The sequence below is a fragment of the Vombatus ursinus genome, unplaced genomic scaffold, assembly GCF_900497805.2.
Source record: "Vombatus ursinus unplaced genomic scaffold, bare-nosed wombat genome assembly UNPS02014935.1, whole genome shotgun sequence".
Taxonomy (NCBI): Eukaryota; Metazoa; Chordata; class Mammalia; order Diprotodontia; family Vombatidae; genus Vombatus; species Vombatus ursinus.
The window spans coordinates 7,493,967-7,506,465 of NW_020954713.1; the positions used below are offsets into that span (position 1 = coordinate 7,493,967).

At 39.5% G+C, this 12,499-nt stretch overlaps 1 protein-coding gene across 1 annotated transcript in view; it reads left to right on the forward strand.

The window, feature by feature from the left end:
• Positions 1-12,499, forward strand: part of RIMBP2 (RIMS binding protein 2) — a 509,773-nt gene that overhangs the window by 486,608 nt on the left and 10,666 nt on the right. Inside the window, 4 exon segments of the mRNA XM_027844231.1 lie at positions 5,453-5,605; positions 8,322-8,506; positions 9,779-9,947; positions 11,030-11,095. Coding sequence (XP_027700032.1) covers positions 5,453-5,605; positions 8,322-8,506; positions 9,779-9,947; positions 11,030-11,095 — 573 coding nt within the window.

Below are 12,499 nucleotides of genomic sequence, written 5' to 3' on the forward strand. Positions count from 1 at the left end.
AGGAAAGAGAGAATGTGAGAAAGATGGAAGAAAAAAGAAAAAGGAAGGAAAGAAAGGAGGATGTCAATTAGGAAGGAAAGAGGAAGAAAGGGAAAGAGGGATGAAGAGAGAGAAAGGAAGACATCTAGGCAGACAATCTGGCAGGTAAGTTAACCTATTCATTTAATCAACCAATCAACAAGCATTTATTAAGTGCCAAATATGTTCTAGGCACTGTGTGCTGAGCATAGAAAGACAAAAATAACAGTCTCTGGCCTCAAGGAGCTTATATTCTACTGGGAGAGAAACTGCATACATCTACAAATATGGGCTATCTCAAAAGTCTTAAGCTATAAAAGATTAAGACTCTACTAAGACTTTCAGACCACCCTACACATTCAAGATATGTACAAAATAAATATGAATTAATTTTGGCAAAAAGCCACCAGCAACCAGGGAGATTTTGAAAGCCCTCATGCAGAAGGTAACACGAGCTGAGCTTGGAAGGAAACTGAGGATTCTACTTGGTGGAAATGAGTGGGAATTGGGTACAGCCTCTGTGAATGGGGCACAGCCAGTGCAAAGGCTCAGAGATGGGCAATGGAGTGCAATGTGTGAAGAACAGCATGAAGGCAAATTTGTCTAGACAACTTAATACATAAAGGGAAGTAATAATAAGGCTGGGAAGGTAGGATGAGGCCAACTTTTGAAGGGTGTTAAATGCCCAACAGAGGAGTTTGTATTTGATCCTAAAGAAAATAGGGAATCACTGGAGTTGATTGACCAAGAGAATTATATGGGTCAGACCTATCATTTAGGAGGATTGTTTTGGCAACAGTGTGAAAAATGAATCAATGAGGGGAAAAATAAAGTAGATAGAGCAATTAGGAGATTGTTGCAATAACACACCCAAGGTAGAGGAGATGAAGGCTTGAATTAAGATAGTGACCATAGGAGTAGAGAAGGGGAGAAATGTGAGTGATATTTCAGAGATAAATTTAATGAGTTGACAATTGATCTGATGTGTTGGGGTGAGGGCGGGTGAGGATTAGAAGATGACTCCTGGTTTGCAAACCTTGGCTACTAGTAAGAAAGTCTAGGCAAAGGGTGGGTTTGGAAGAAAAAGATAATGAGTTCAGTTTGAATGTATTAGGTTAGAGATACCTACAGGACATGCAGTAGAAAATATCTAATAGGCAGTTGGTAATGAAGATTTGGAGCTCAGGAGAAAAACTGGGCTAGATATATAGATTTTATATAGATCTTAGCATTATCTGCAAAGAGATGATAATTAAACCCACAGTTGCTGATGAGGTCACCAAGAAAGAGACTAAGAGAGAATGTGGAAAGAGAAGAAAAGAAAGGCTGAACAGAGACAGAAGATACACCTAGAGTTGAGTAGATGATGACCCAGCAATGACAACACAGATAGGTAGGAAGAGACCTAAGAGGGAGCAGTATCATGAAAAATCAGAGAGGAGAGAGTATCCAGGAAAAGAGATGAGTCAACAGGGTCAAATGCTGCTAAGACATCAAGAAAGATGAGTACAAAAAAAGGCAGCAGAATGGGCAATTAAGAGAATATTGATAACTTTAGAGAGATCAGTTTCAGTTAAGTGAGAAAGTCAGAAACTAAGCTGCAAAGGATTAAGAAGTAGCTAAAGAAATGGAAACAAGGAAAGTAGAAAGCTTTATCTAGGAGACTGGCTGGAAAAAGGAGAGATTTAAGATGATAAGGTGAGGAGATCTCAGAGTCAAATGAGGGTTGACCCTAACATGCCAAGTTAATTTAAGACAACAACTGGGTGTCAAGCACTGAGCTTAGTGCTAGAGATACAAAGAAAGGTAAAACACGGTCCCTGCTCTCAAGGGGCTCAAAGGCTAATGGGAGAAACAACATGTAAACAACTATGTACAAAAAAGATATTGTTGTTGTTGTTGTTCAGCCATTTTTCAGTTGTGTCCAACTCTTCATGACCCCATTTGGGGTTTTCTTGGCAAAGATACTGGAGTGGTTTGCCATTTCCTTCTACAGCTTATTTTTTACAGATGAGGAAACTGAGTCAAGCAGGGGTAAGTAACTTACCCAGGGTCACATAGCTAGTAACTGTCTGAGGCCAGATTTGAACTCGGGAAGATGAGTCTTCCTGCCTCCAGGCCTGCTGCTCTATCCACTAAGCCACCTGGCTGCCCACAAATGAGATTTACAGAGGATAAATTGAGGGTAATCTTAGAGAGAAGGAACTAATATTAGGGGTAATCAAAAAAATTTTAAAAATAAAAATATTAGGGGTAATCATGAAGGCTACTTGTAGAAAATGAGATTTTGACTGGGCCCTGAAGGAAGTCAGGGTAGCCAGAGATGAGGAGGAAGAGCATTCCATGGGAGATGGCCAGCAAAAATGCAGTTGGGAGTTGGAGCATATTGCTAAAGAAACAGGAAGGAGGCTGGTATAACCGAATCACATAGTGTATGGAAAGGAGGATGGTGTAAGAAGACAGGAAAGGTATGAAGGAGCAGGTTATGAAGGCTTTAAAGTCAAATATAAGACATTATATTTGATACTGGAGGTGACAGGAGCCACCAAAGTGTAGTGAATGGGGACTGGGGTTGGCCTCGGGGTGATAGATAAGTAAATCTTCCTGACTTCCTATGCTTTAGGAAGACCAATTTGGCAGTCAAGTGAAGAGTGTCCATAATGGGAAGAGACCTGAGGCAGGAAGGACCAACCATCAGGCTATGGAAATAGTCCAGGCTAGAGGTGATGAGGCTTTATATCAAGGGGGTAGGAGAGTCAGAAGAAAAAAAGGAACATACAGAAGATGTTGTGAAGGTAAAATCGATAGGACTTGGTAACCATGATTGACTCCTTTCATTTCTTCTCAAGAACCTCTACTGAATTTGTTTTCTGAGTTTCCCTCTAATCAAGCTGTTAGGAGAAGGACAAAATCATGCCTTGTTCCCAGGAATTATTGCTAGCTGGGTTATTCAATAGATTCATGCAGTCTGTATGGTCTTTATGGATATAGTGGGAATAAATTCTAGCGACCTAAGACTAAGAATATAAAGTCTGCTCAACTAAAACTTCCAGAATTTAGAGCCATAAAGTCAATGAACTTTAGAACCAAGAGAGACCTTAGAGTTCTTCATTTTAGAGAAAAGGAAATTGAGTCCCATGGATTGAGGCACTGGGTTTTGCCCAAGATCCCAGAGTGAGTCAGGGCAGAACCATCATAGAACTTAGTTCTCTTGACTCCAAAGCCAAAAGTCCCATGCAGTTCCATTGATTGAATGTGAATGCATCTGGATGTCTGTCCCAAGTGTCAGTTGGGTTTTGCCCAACAGCTGCCTGAGAGGGCTTGGGTCAAGAAGTTTCCCTTTGACCACAAGGAAAAATACAAGAAAAGAAGATGTAGCAGAAAGATTGCTGGATTTTAAGTAAGAGGGCCTGGATTTGAATCCTGGCTCTACCATTTACTTACCTGTGTGACCTCAGGAATGTCATTTAACCTTTTCCCTCCCCCCCTCAGGCCTCAGTTTCCTCATCTGTTAAATGAAGGAGTTGGAGTAAATGACTTTAAAGTTCCCTTTTAGCTCTGATCTATGAACCAATGGAGCCAGAACTATCAAATGAGGTCATGTATGTGGAGTTTTTGTATGCACCTTGTAAACGTAAACAATTATGAGCACTTAAATAGAATAGTTCATGGCTGGGCACACATCCTTTTTTAATAGACCTCTTGATAAATTCTAAAAAATTGAGTATCTGATGCCTAGAGCTTTCTAGTAGTCCATTTTGTGGTTTACCTCTGAATGTAGGCCTTGAAACAAACCCCAAAACATGTCAAGAATACAGCTTAAGAACTGGACGGCTAGGAATTCCACAGGTGTCCACTATCAGCATGTCCAATACCAGAGTTCCAGTGAGTCTGGAAGAGACCAAGAATTGAGGAAGGAAGGAATGATTCAATATAAGACATAACTTCAACATGATTAGGAGCTACTGTGTTCGGAGAGAGCACTGAGTCTAGAGTCAAAAGACTTGGTTTCAAATCCCAACTCTGATGCCCATTACCCGTGTGACCATGGGAAAATCACTAAGCTTTCCTCTCATCAAAATGAGGGCAATCTTATGATCATTTGGGGACATTTTCAAACAGAACAGAAGTAAATGTGCCCATTTTATCCCTTGCAAGGGAGGGCTGGGCAGAGGACCCAAGAAAATGATTGGACTCTACCAGTTAAATATTGTTGTTTAGTCATTTCAGTCATGTCTGACTCTTCATGACTCCATTTGGGGTTTTCTTGGCAAACATACTGGAGTGATTGGCCATTTCCTCCTCCAGTTCATTTTACACATGAGGAAACCGAGGCAAATAGGGTTAAGGGACTTGCCCAGGGTCATCCAGCTAGTAAGTTTGAGGTCAGATTTGAACTCAGGAATATAAGTCTTCCTGCACTCTATGCACTATGGTGTCACCTAACTGCTCAACCAGTAAAATAGGCCACCTATAATTGTTGATATCACATTTTCTTCATAATAAATATGGTGAAAGTGAGCCAAAACACAAAAATAGACATGTTAATTTCACAGAAGCCTGATCTCACTTCCCAAAGGCTAATTTAATACCGACTGATCACACATAGAAAAATGCCTTTTAATGTTAACGAGGAATTCCTGGATATTAAGAAAGATCCTTTTATGATTTCCCAGCTAGGATGTGTCCAGGTAGTTTGGCATGGAGGATAGAGCGAGTGCTGGACTTGCTGTCAGAAAGACCTGAGTTCATATCCCACCTCTGACACTAGCTGGGTGATCTCAGACAAATCCCTTTGCCTCTCTGATCTTCAAACAACTCTCTAAGGCTTTAGGTTATAGATAGGCTGATGTGGGCTGGTAGAGAGAACTCTCATGATAATGTAATCTCTTTGGAGATCACTTTAGAGATGGAAGAGATCAATTAGTCCAACACTTTCATTTTACAGATAAGGAAAATGAAGTTCAGCAAGGAGAAGTGACTTATTTCCAAATCTAATATTCTTTCCATTTCAATTTAAAATGACAACAGTTCCATAGTCATGAAAAAAATCAACACCAGGAGATCCTGCAAGCATGAAAGGGTTTCTAGACATGATGTTGAAAGATAATCATCAGGAAGTACCCAATTAATTATGCTTGGAGAGTTTTCTTAGAATCCTCAGTTCTTTAAAATTAATTTAGTTTTTTATTCATCAGAGCAAAGGGCTTGTCATATTAGTCAATTTTCCAAAGCAGTAGTAAACATCAAATTCAGGGTAAGAATCTTCTTCAAAGATTCACACCCCATAACCTCAGTTATTATAACTTGTCCCCATTCCTGAATCAGATGAAATCAGTGAAGGCTGACCTTTTAAAAAGGAGACCTTCATCTCCATGGTCCTCCCGTGCCAAAGGAGGCTTTGTTTAATAGACCATTCCCTTTTTCTCCATAGAAATTACAATGGACAGTAACAGTGAAGGCGGTCGGTCTCGGTCAGGTAGTGAGGGAAATATTCCCTCTGTAAAAGAAGAAGCTTATTGTCGCGGCATGGGTGGACACAGAATACAGCCTCTGCATCGTGCCATGACCCCTGACCTTAGACACGGTATGCCAGAACTTCTTCCTCCTTTATCACAAAGACGCATCTTCCAACTGCGTGTTAATCAAACTCCGTGTCTGTGACAACCTTGTATGTCAGGGCCCGAAAGGAGGCCAAGGGGGTATCATTGCAGGTAAGTTTCTGGCCCTCAGTCCAGCCTAATCCCCAAGAGAAAATGGAAAAAAAAAGTCTCAAACTTCTCACTCCAGAAAATACTTTCATAATGGTTTTTTTTTTTAAAGCTAGGAACACGTCATTTCATGAACCTCTGTGAAATCATCTAGTCTCCTGCCATAGCTGTTTGACGCTCATAAACACACAGCAGAGTACCTCCTGAGCATAGTACAAGGCCTGGCATGTAGTAGGTGCTAAATAAATGTTTATCAATGGACCTAATGTGGATTTCTTTAGCAAAACATTAAATACAGATATACAGAAGCATCTTTTGCCCAGCCCTGAACTTTCCCATCCAGGAGAATCATACCTTACATACCCACTCATTAATGCAACAAAATTAATCAATCAGCAGTTATTTATTAACTGGCTCTTTATGTGCCAGGCACTATGCTGGGTGCTGGGGATACAGAGTTAAAAGTTAAAAACAAACGAAAAACAAAGCATACTTCTAGCCTTCAGAAACTTACCAATTTGCTGGGGGATACAATGCCTACAAGACATAGCAGTGTGACATCCAGAGAAAACAAACATTTTAAGTTACTAGATTTAAGTCTTTATACCAGAAGATTCCCAGCCTCAATTAAATAACAGGCCAGGATGAAAAAATAATGTTTAAAAGTCCTATTTCGTACCTGGGGGCAATTATGAAACAAATCATTAAAATTTTGTTTTGCCTGAAAAAAAATCATAAATTATAAAAAATTGCATATTATATTATATATAATTATATATTATATATGTAATTATACATCACATAGAAATTATATATACATTATATATAAATTATAAAATATATAATTATACATTAGAAAAAGTTTATTTACCTGAAAAAAATTATAAGAACCCAAATGGAAGAGGTGTTCAAATCCCCACTGCATTCAGAGTACACAAATTCATTGAGAAAATGACTTTTTTTTTCACTGAATGAATTTGGCGATTGTCCTTCTAGTATGATTCATTAATATTTGGCAACTATATGGCCCCTGAAGACAACCATAGAGGCAGAAAGGAATACACAGTAATCTAAAGAAGAAGATCTGGTTGGAGTAGGCGAGAAGAAGGGACCAGGAAAGGTTTCATGGAGAAAGTGGCCCTTGAAGGATGCCTAGAAGGGAGATGAACATTCAGCCCTTGAAAGAAGATTGTTGCTTTTAGGAAAAAAAAAATACAAGCCCTGTGGGTGCTATCCTCATTTCCTCACTTCTCTTACATGCCTTTGTCTTCTCCTCTCCCTTCTTCTGTGTGTATATGTGCATGTGTGTGTTGGTGCTAAACTTGACTGTCCTTCCAACCTCCTCACTCCTGAATTTTCCCATTTGCCTTCCTCCCACTGCTGTGAACCTTAGGACAAGAAGAGTATTTACCATACATCAGTCATCTCCCATCAACCCACTACTGTGCATGTGTAGCTATACAGTTATACATATAATGTCATTCCATATATATGTATCTATATGCATACATATGCATATGTTATTTCAGTTTTCCAACCAAAGAATAAACAGGCAACTAGTAAAAAAAAATCCAACTTGTATTTGCTCGAAAAGTTGAAACACTGAGGATGATGGCAAATAGTCACGACAGACTGCCATTTATTTCCAGGACAAATAATATTACCTACTGGCTCAGTAATAATGAATTAACCCTTATTTATTTACGTGTGGCATGGTGAATAGGGAGCTAGCCTCAGAGCCAGGGAGACTTGGGTTCAAGTCTTGCCTCTTATACACGCTGGCTGTGTGACTCTGAGCAAGACATTTCCTTATGTGACTCAGTGCTCTAGAATCTAGAAAACTCTCTAAAGACAGCAATTTACAGAGAAGGTACTTACTTGTATGAATTGGGGGGAAGGGGTTTCCTACACCATTGAAATCATTGGTCCAGTCCCCATTCCTATCTAATTACTTATATATCTTAGCTATTTAAAACATTAATATTCATTATCCCAAGCTCCAAAGGTTCTATGATCTCATCAATGTGGGCACTGTCCCTCAGACATGTAAATTACAATCCATCCAATGCCTACCTGTCCTGTGTGACTCTCACTCATATACTCCCATAAGTACACTAAAACAAATATGGCACTAGGGAAAATGTTGGTTACCCAAATGAAACATTAACTATGCTGTTTTGACTTTCATATTACAAAAAAGGCAAGGCCATCAGTTTGGGAAATGGATTTCTCCTGTCCAGAGTTTCTGATCTAAAAGGATCCACCCAAAGGAAAACATACTGCCCCTTCCTCCTATGGCATGTCAGCTAACATCAAAGAGAGGAATGATAACCATTTCATATTTTTTCTACCTAGTCCAATGAATGTCTTCTGACTCAAGGTGGTTTATTTTAATATGCTTTCATTCTTAATTGAATTAATTTTTGTATGCAAGAAAAGGCAAACAAAAGAAAGTGTCCAACAAGGTTTCTAGCTGGAATTTGATTTGAAATCGAATTTCCTACCAAAGCAGAGATGAATTTCTCAATTCAGCCAAGGGATGGAATTGACAAGAACCACCAAGTTCTATGTTTCTTTACATTATGCTTCTAGATGGTTACTGCAGCCGGGATCGACTGTCTCCAGACCTGTATGAGGAATCTGAAACAGACCCCGGCGCTGAGGACCTTTCAGTCCGAATATTTGTCGCTCTCTTTGATTACGATCCACATACGATGTCTCCCAATCCTGATGGAGCAGAAGAAGAGTTACCATTTAAGGAAGGACAGATCATTAAGGTGCAAGGGGATGGAATACCACCACCACCACTACCCTCTTCTTTATCCCTTCATGCCTGCTGAAGTTTTCCTTTTTCATCCATGGGAAAAGTGGTCAACCTAGTGCTTTCCAAAAGAAACTTGATAGCTGTAACATTAACTGAACCCAATGATTAATCAGCTCCCAATTTTAAATACATTTGGCAGCTAGATTAAATGAGTGATTCACAATGCCAATATCAAGGCAATATAAGAGTTTGCATAATTTAAAGACTGCCATTATTTGTGTTTTTCAAAATTCATTTTGAGAATTTTCATGGCCAAAGAATTAATCACTCACTGATAACCTACTGGCTGATTAACCTCTTCATACTTCTCCTCGGGGAGCAGATGCAGTTTATTGCCGGGATATACTCATAGTTTATCCAGCTTGGCAGGCCCTGCTAGCCTCAGGGTTCTTGGCCCTTTCTTTGTATTATAGACCACTTTGGTAACCTCACAAAGCCTCTGGATCCTTTCATTGAATGATGTTTTTAAATGTATAGAACAAAATATGTAGCATTACAAAGAAGACCAGAAATACAATGATCAAAATATATTTTTTAAAGTTCATAATTAAGAACTCCTCTCTTAAAGAGCTTGCAATCCGAGCCATTTAGTATTTATTAAGTGCTTGCTATGCGCAAGGCAAGAGGCAGCTATAGGAACGTGAATAGAGAGCAAACCTCAGGAAGACCTGGGTTCAAATCTAGCCTCTGACAAATACTGGCTGTGTTACCCTGGGCAAATCATTAACCTCTCAGTAATATAGGCAACCCTCTAGGGCCATAAATTGCAGAGAAGATGATGACAGCTTGTATTGGCAGAGGAAATTTTGTCATATGGGATTTCCCAATACCAAAAAAAAATAAGAGGTCCAGTATTCACTCCTATGAATGAAACGAATGAAGGCTTTATTAGGTGTTTACTGTGAAAAGCACAGTTCTAAATACTGAGAATAAAAATAGAAAAGTAAGACCATCCTTGTTTTTAAGGAGGGGGAGACAGTCTACTAGGGGAGATAATACTTATAGAACTATGAGGTCTATCCCACTATTTATATATTTTAGCAACTTAATATATTAGTGATCTCATCAATGTCTATTCCCTAAACCTAGGAATAACATACCATGTGAGGTTCTAGGAATACAAAGACAAAAAAAAAAAACAAACAAACAAAAAACAAAAACAACCGGTCCCTGCCCTGAAGGAAGGTGTCCACATATAACAGCATGACTCTTGAACACCATTTAGGTTTATGGAGACAAAGATGCTGATGGCTTCTACCGTGGGGAAACCTGTGCCAGACTCGGCCTTATACCTTGTAACATGGTCTCAGAAATCCAAGCTGACGATGAAGAAATGATGGACCAGCTCCTTAAACAAGGCTTTCTCCCTCTGAATACCCCCGTGGAGAAAATAGGTAAGGGGCAACCCATAGCCCAGGGGTTGGAGGCTGTTGCCTTGGCTGGTCCAGCTTTTCCTCCTCTAATTTTATAGCCGAATCCCAGGCCAGCGGCCAGCACAACAGGGGCTCTGTTCTGTGTCCTTTAATTGTTGCAAATTCTTTGGGAAATGGGAACACCAATGTGCCTTGGGCAAGATCAACTTGTCAGGGCAAGACTTAGGGGGTCTTATTGGATATCTCAAGGACCAAAAGGGTCCTGAACACAGAAGACCCCTCTGCTTGATAGAACTCAACGCTGCAATATTGTTCGACTGTACCTAAGAGTCCCACAGCTAGAAAGCATAAAATAACTCCTTGTTTATTATGCTTTTTTTTTTTACTCTTTAAACATTATCCTATCTACAACAAATGGGAAAGGATGACGACAAAGGGTTATTTTATCTTTCAAGTTAACACTGCTTATTCAAAAGATTTAAAAGTTTTTTTGTTGTGGTGGTGGTAGTTTTGTTCCTTTTTTACCTATAAGTTACATTTTAATTGGGGTAGGTGTTTGACATTCACTCATTTATCTTAACCTATCACCTCAAACCAATGATCTTAAACCAGTGGTTAAGCGTTGGTTGAAACCATTTTCAGCGAGTCTTCAGCAGAATTCTTTTACATCCCTTATTCATTTTTTTAAGCAATAGGAAAATCCTCCACCTTCATATGCTTCTTCTAAAACAGCTACAGAAATGGAGATACAACCCAGTTTCATGTTATTAAGATCTAATATTTTAAATCTTCTAAAATGAGGTTAAACATTTTAATTCAGGATTCAAGGATCCCCCCTCAAATTCTCAAATTTAAAGAATATGTATAACCAAACGCATAACAGTCCATTCCAAGAGACATACTGTCCTTTTTGGGGTTGTTTATAATTAGACGTATTATTTCAAGTTGAAACTCAAACCCAGTGTCTAAGGTTTAAATATGAATATATTTTGCATAATTCTTTTTGCTACCCCCACCTTGACATTAAGTCCATGAGAATGAAGGTCTTTGAACAGCTTCATATCTTCTCCTCTTTTTTATTTGTATGCATCCCTTTCCTGAAGTCAACTGTGATCGTTTCAAAGAGAGCGCTCTCTCTGTACATCGCAGATCCCGAAAGTCTAAAAGAGGTCTGTGCTAAGAAACAGTAACTTGATTCGTGCGATCAATTAGGTGAAATGTTTTGAGTGTCTAGATTGAGTTTTCATGCCTTGTATTTTTCCTCTTTTTCTTTCTTGTTCTTGCTCTTTTTTGTTTGTAGTAGAGAGAACCTTGACATCCAGGCTTAGGTATCTACTTGCCCCACTAACTCCTTAAGAAATGTGCTGAGGGCGATTGTTCTCATTTTCCCAAGGTAGAATGTCCAAGATGGGGGGCGGGGTCCTAATTCTTTCCTTTCACCTTTTATTTTGAACTTTTCCACTTCCCATACATATGTTCATTTTATTCTCTCTTTCCCCACTTCCCTCCATCTTGATTCTTCTTGCACCTTTCAGTATCACCATAAACGTTATATCTGTCTGACTTCCCCTCAGGAGACTCAGCTTCCCCGAATGAGTTGCCAGGTCTGTGGAAAAAGGCCATATAGATACATGCATACACACTTCCTTCTTCTGACCCAGAGTAAAATCCCTCTCACTATGCCTCCCTCTCTCAGCCACCTTCCTTCCACTGCTGATCCCTAGCTATCAGCTGGAGCTTCAGTGCTCAGGTTGTCCCCAAGTTCAGGGTCCTGTGTGGCAGGAAACAATGTCATTCACTAGCTCCTCTGGCCAGCCCTCAGTGTTTGTTGTAAGTAAAACTAATCAGTGTGTTGCTCCTGTATCACCCCATGCACACTTCAAAAGCATCCATGCCTTTCTCATCATCTTAAGATTTCTTTGTAAATCATGTTACTTCTATTTTCATATCACATCCAAATTCTGGAGAAAAGAAACCTGTAAGCTTTGGGTGTGCTTTGCTTTCTTCATTTTAAGGAAACACAAATTGGAAGTCTCTGGAAAGCTAATTGTGGTCTCTCAAAAGCAACATGACCAGCTCTCATTGCTTCTAAACCATTTGCCTTGGACACATTTTCATTTGTTTGGTACTACCAGGCAAAAAAAAAAAAATTAATCACTATTGGTAGAATTTTTAAAATAGTGTTGGGGGAGAGGGAATGACCATGACTCTATTTAGGAGGACAGAAGAAATATCCATTTTTCTTCTGGGAGGAGATGCCTTTCACAGAGCTAATTTGGCCACTTAAGTGCTACAGAATGATTCTCTTGGTGTAAGCTTAACACTGGACTCAATCATCCAAGGTCCAGTCTAACTAACATCAAAGAGGGGCTTCACCAAATTGGCAGGAGGGAGATGAATTTTTCAGTCACAGTAATTCACAAAGACCATTTATTAAAGCCTGGAAAGGCTGGGATCTATCTGTGTGGGTGGAGCAAAGTCTCATCCCACCACCACCACCAACACCAGCAATAAACAGATCCTTGAGATGTATGTGTTTGTGTGTGTGCATACACACACATACACATATATAC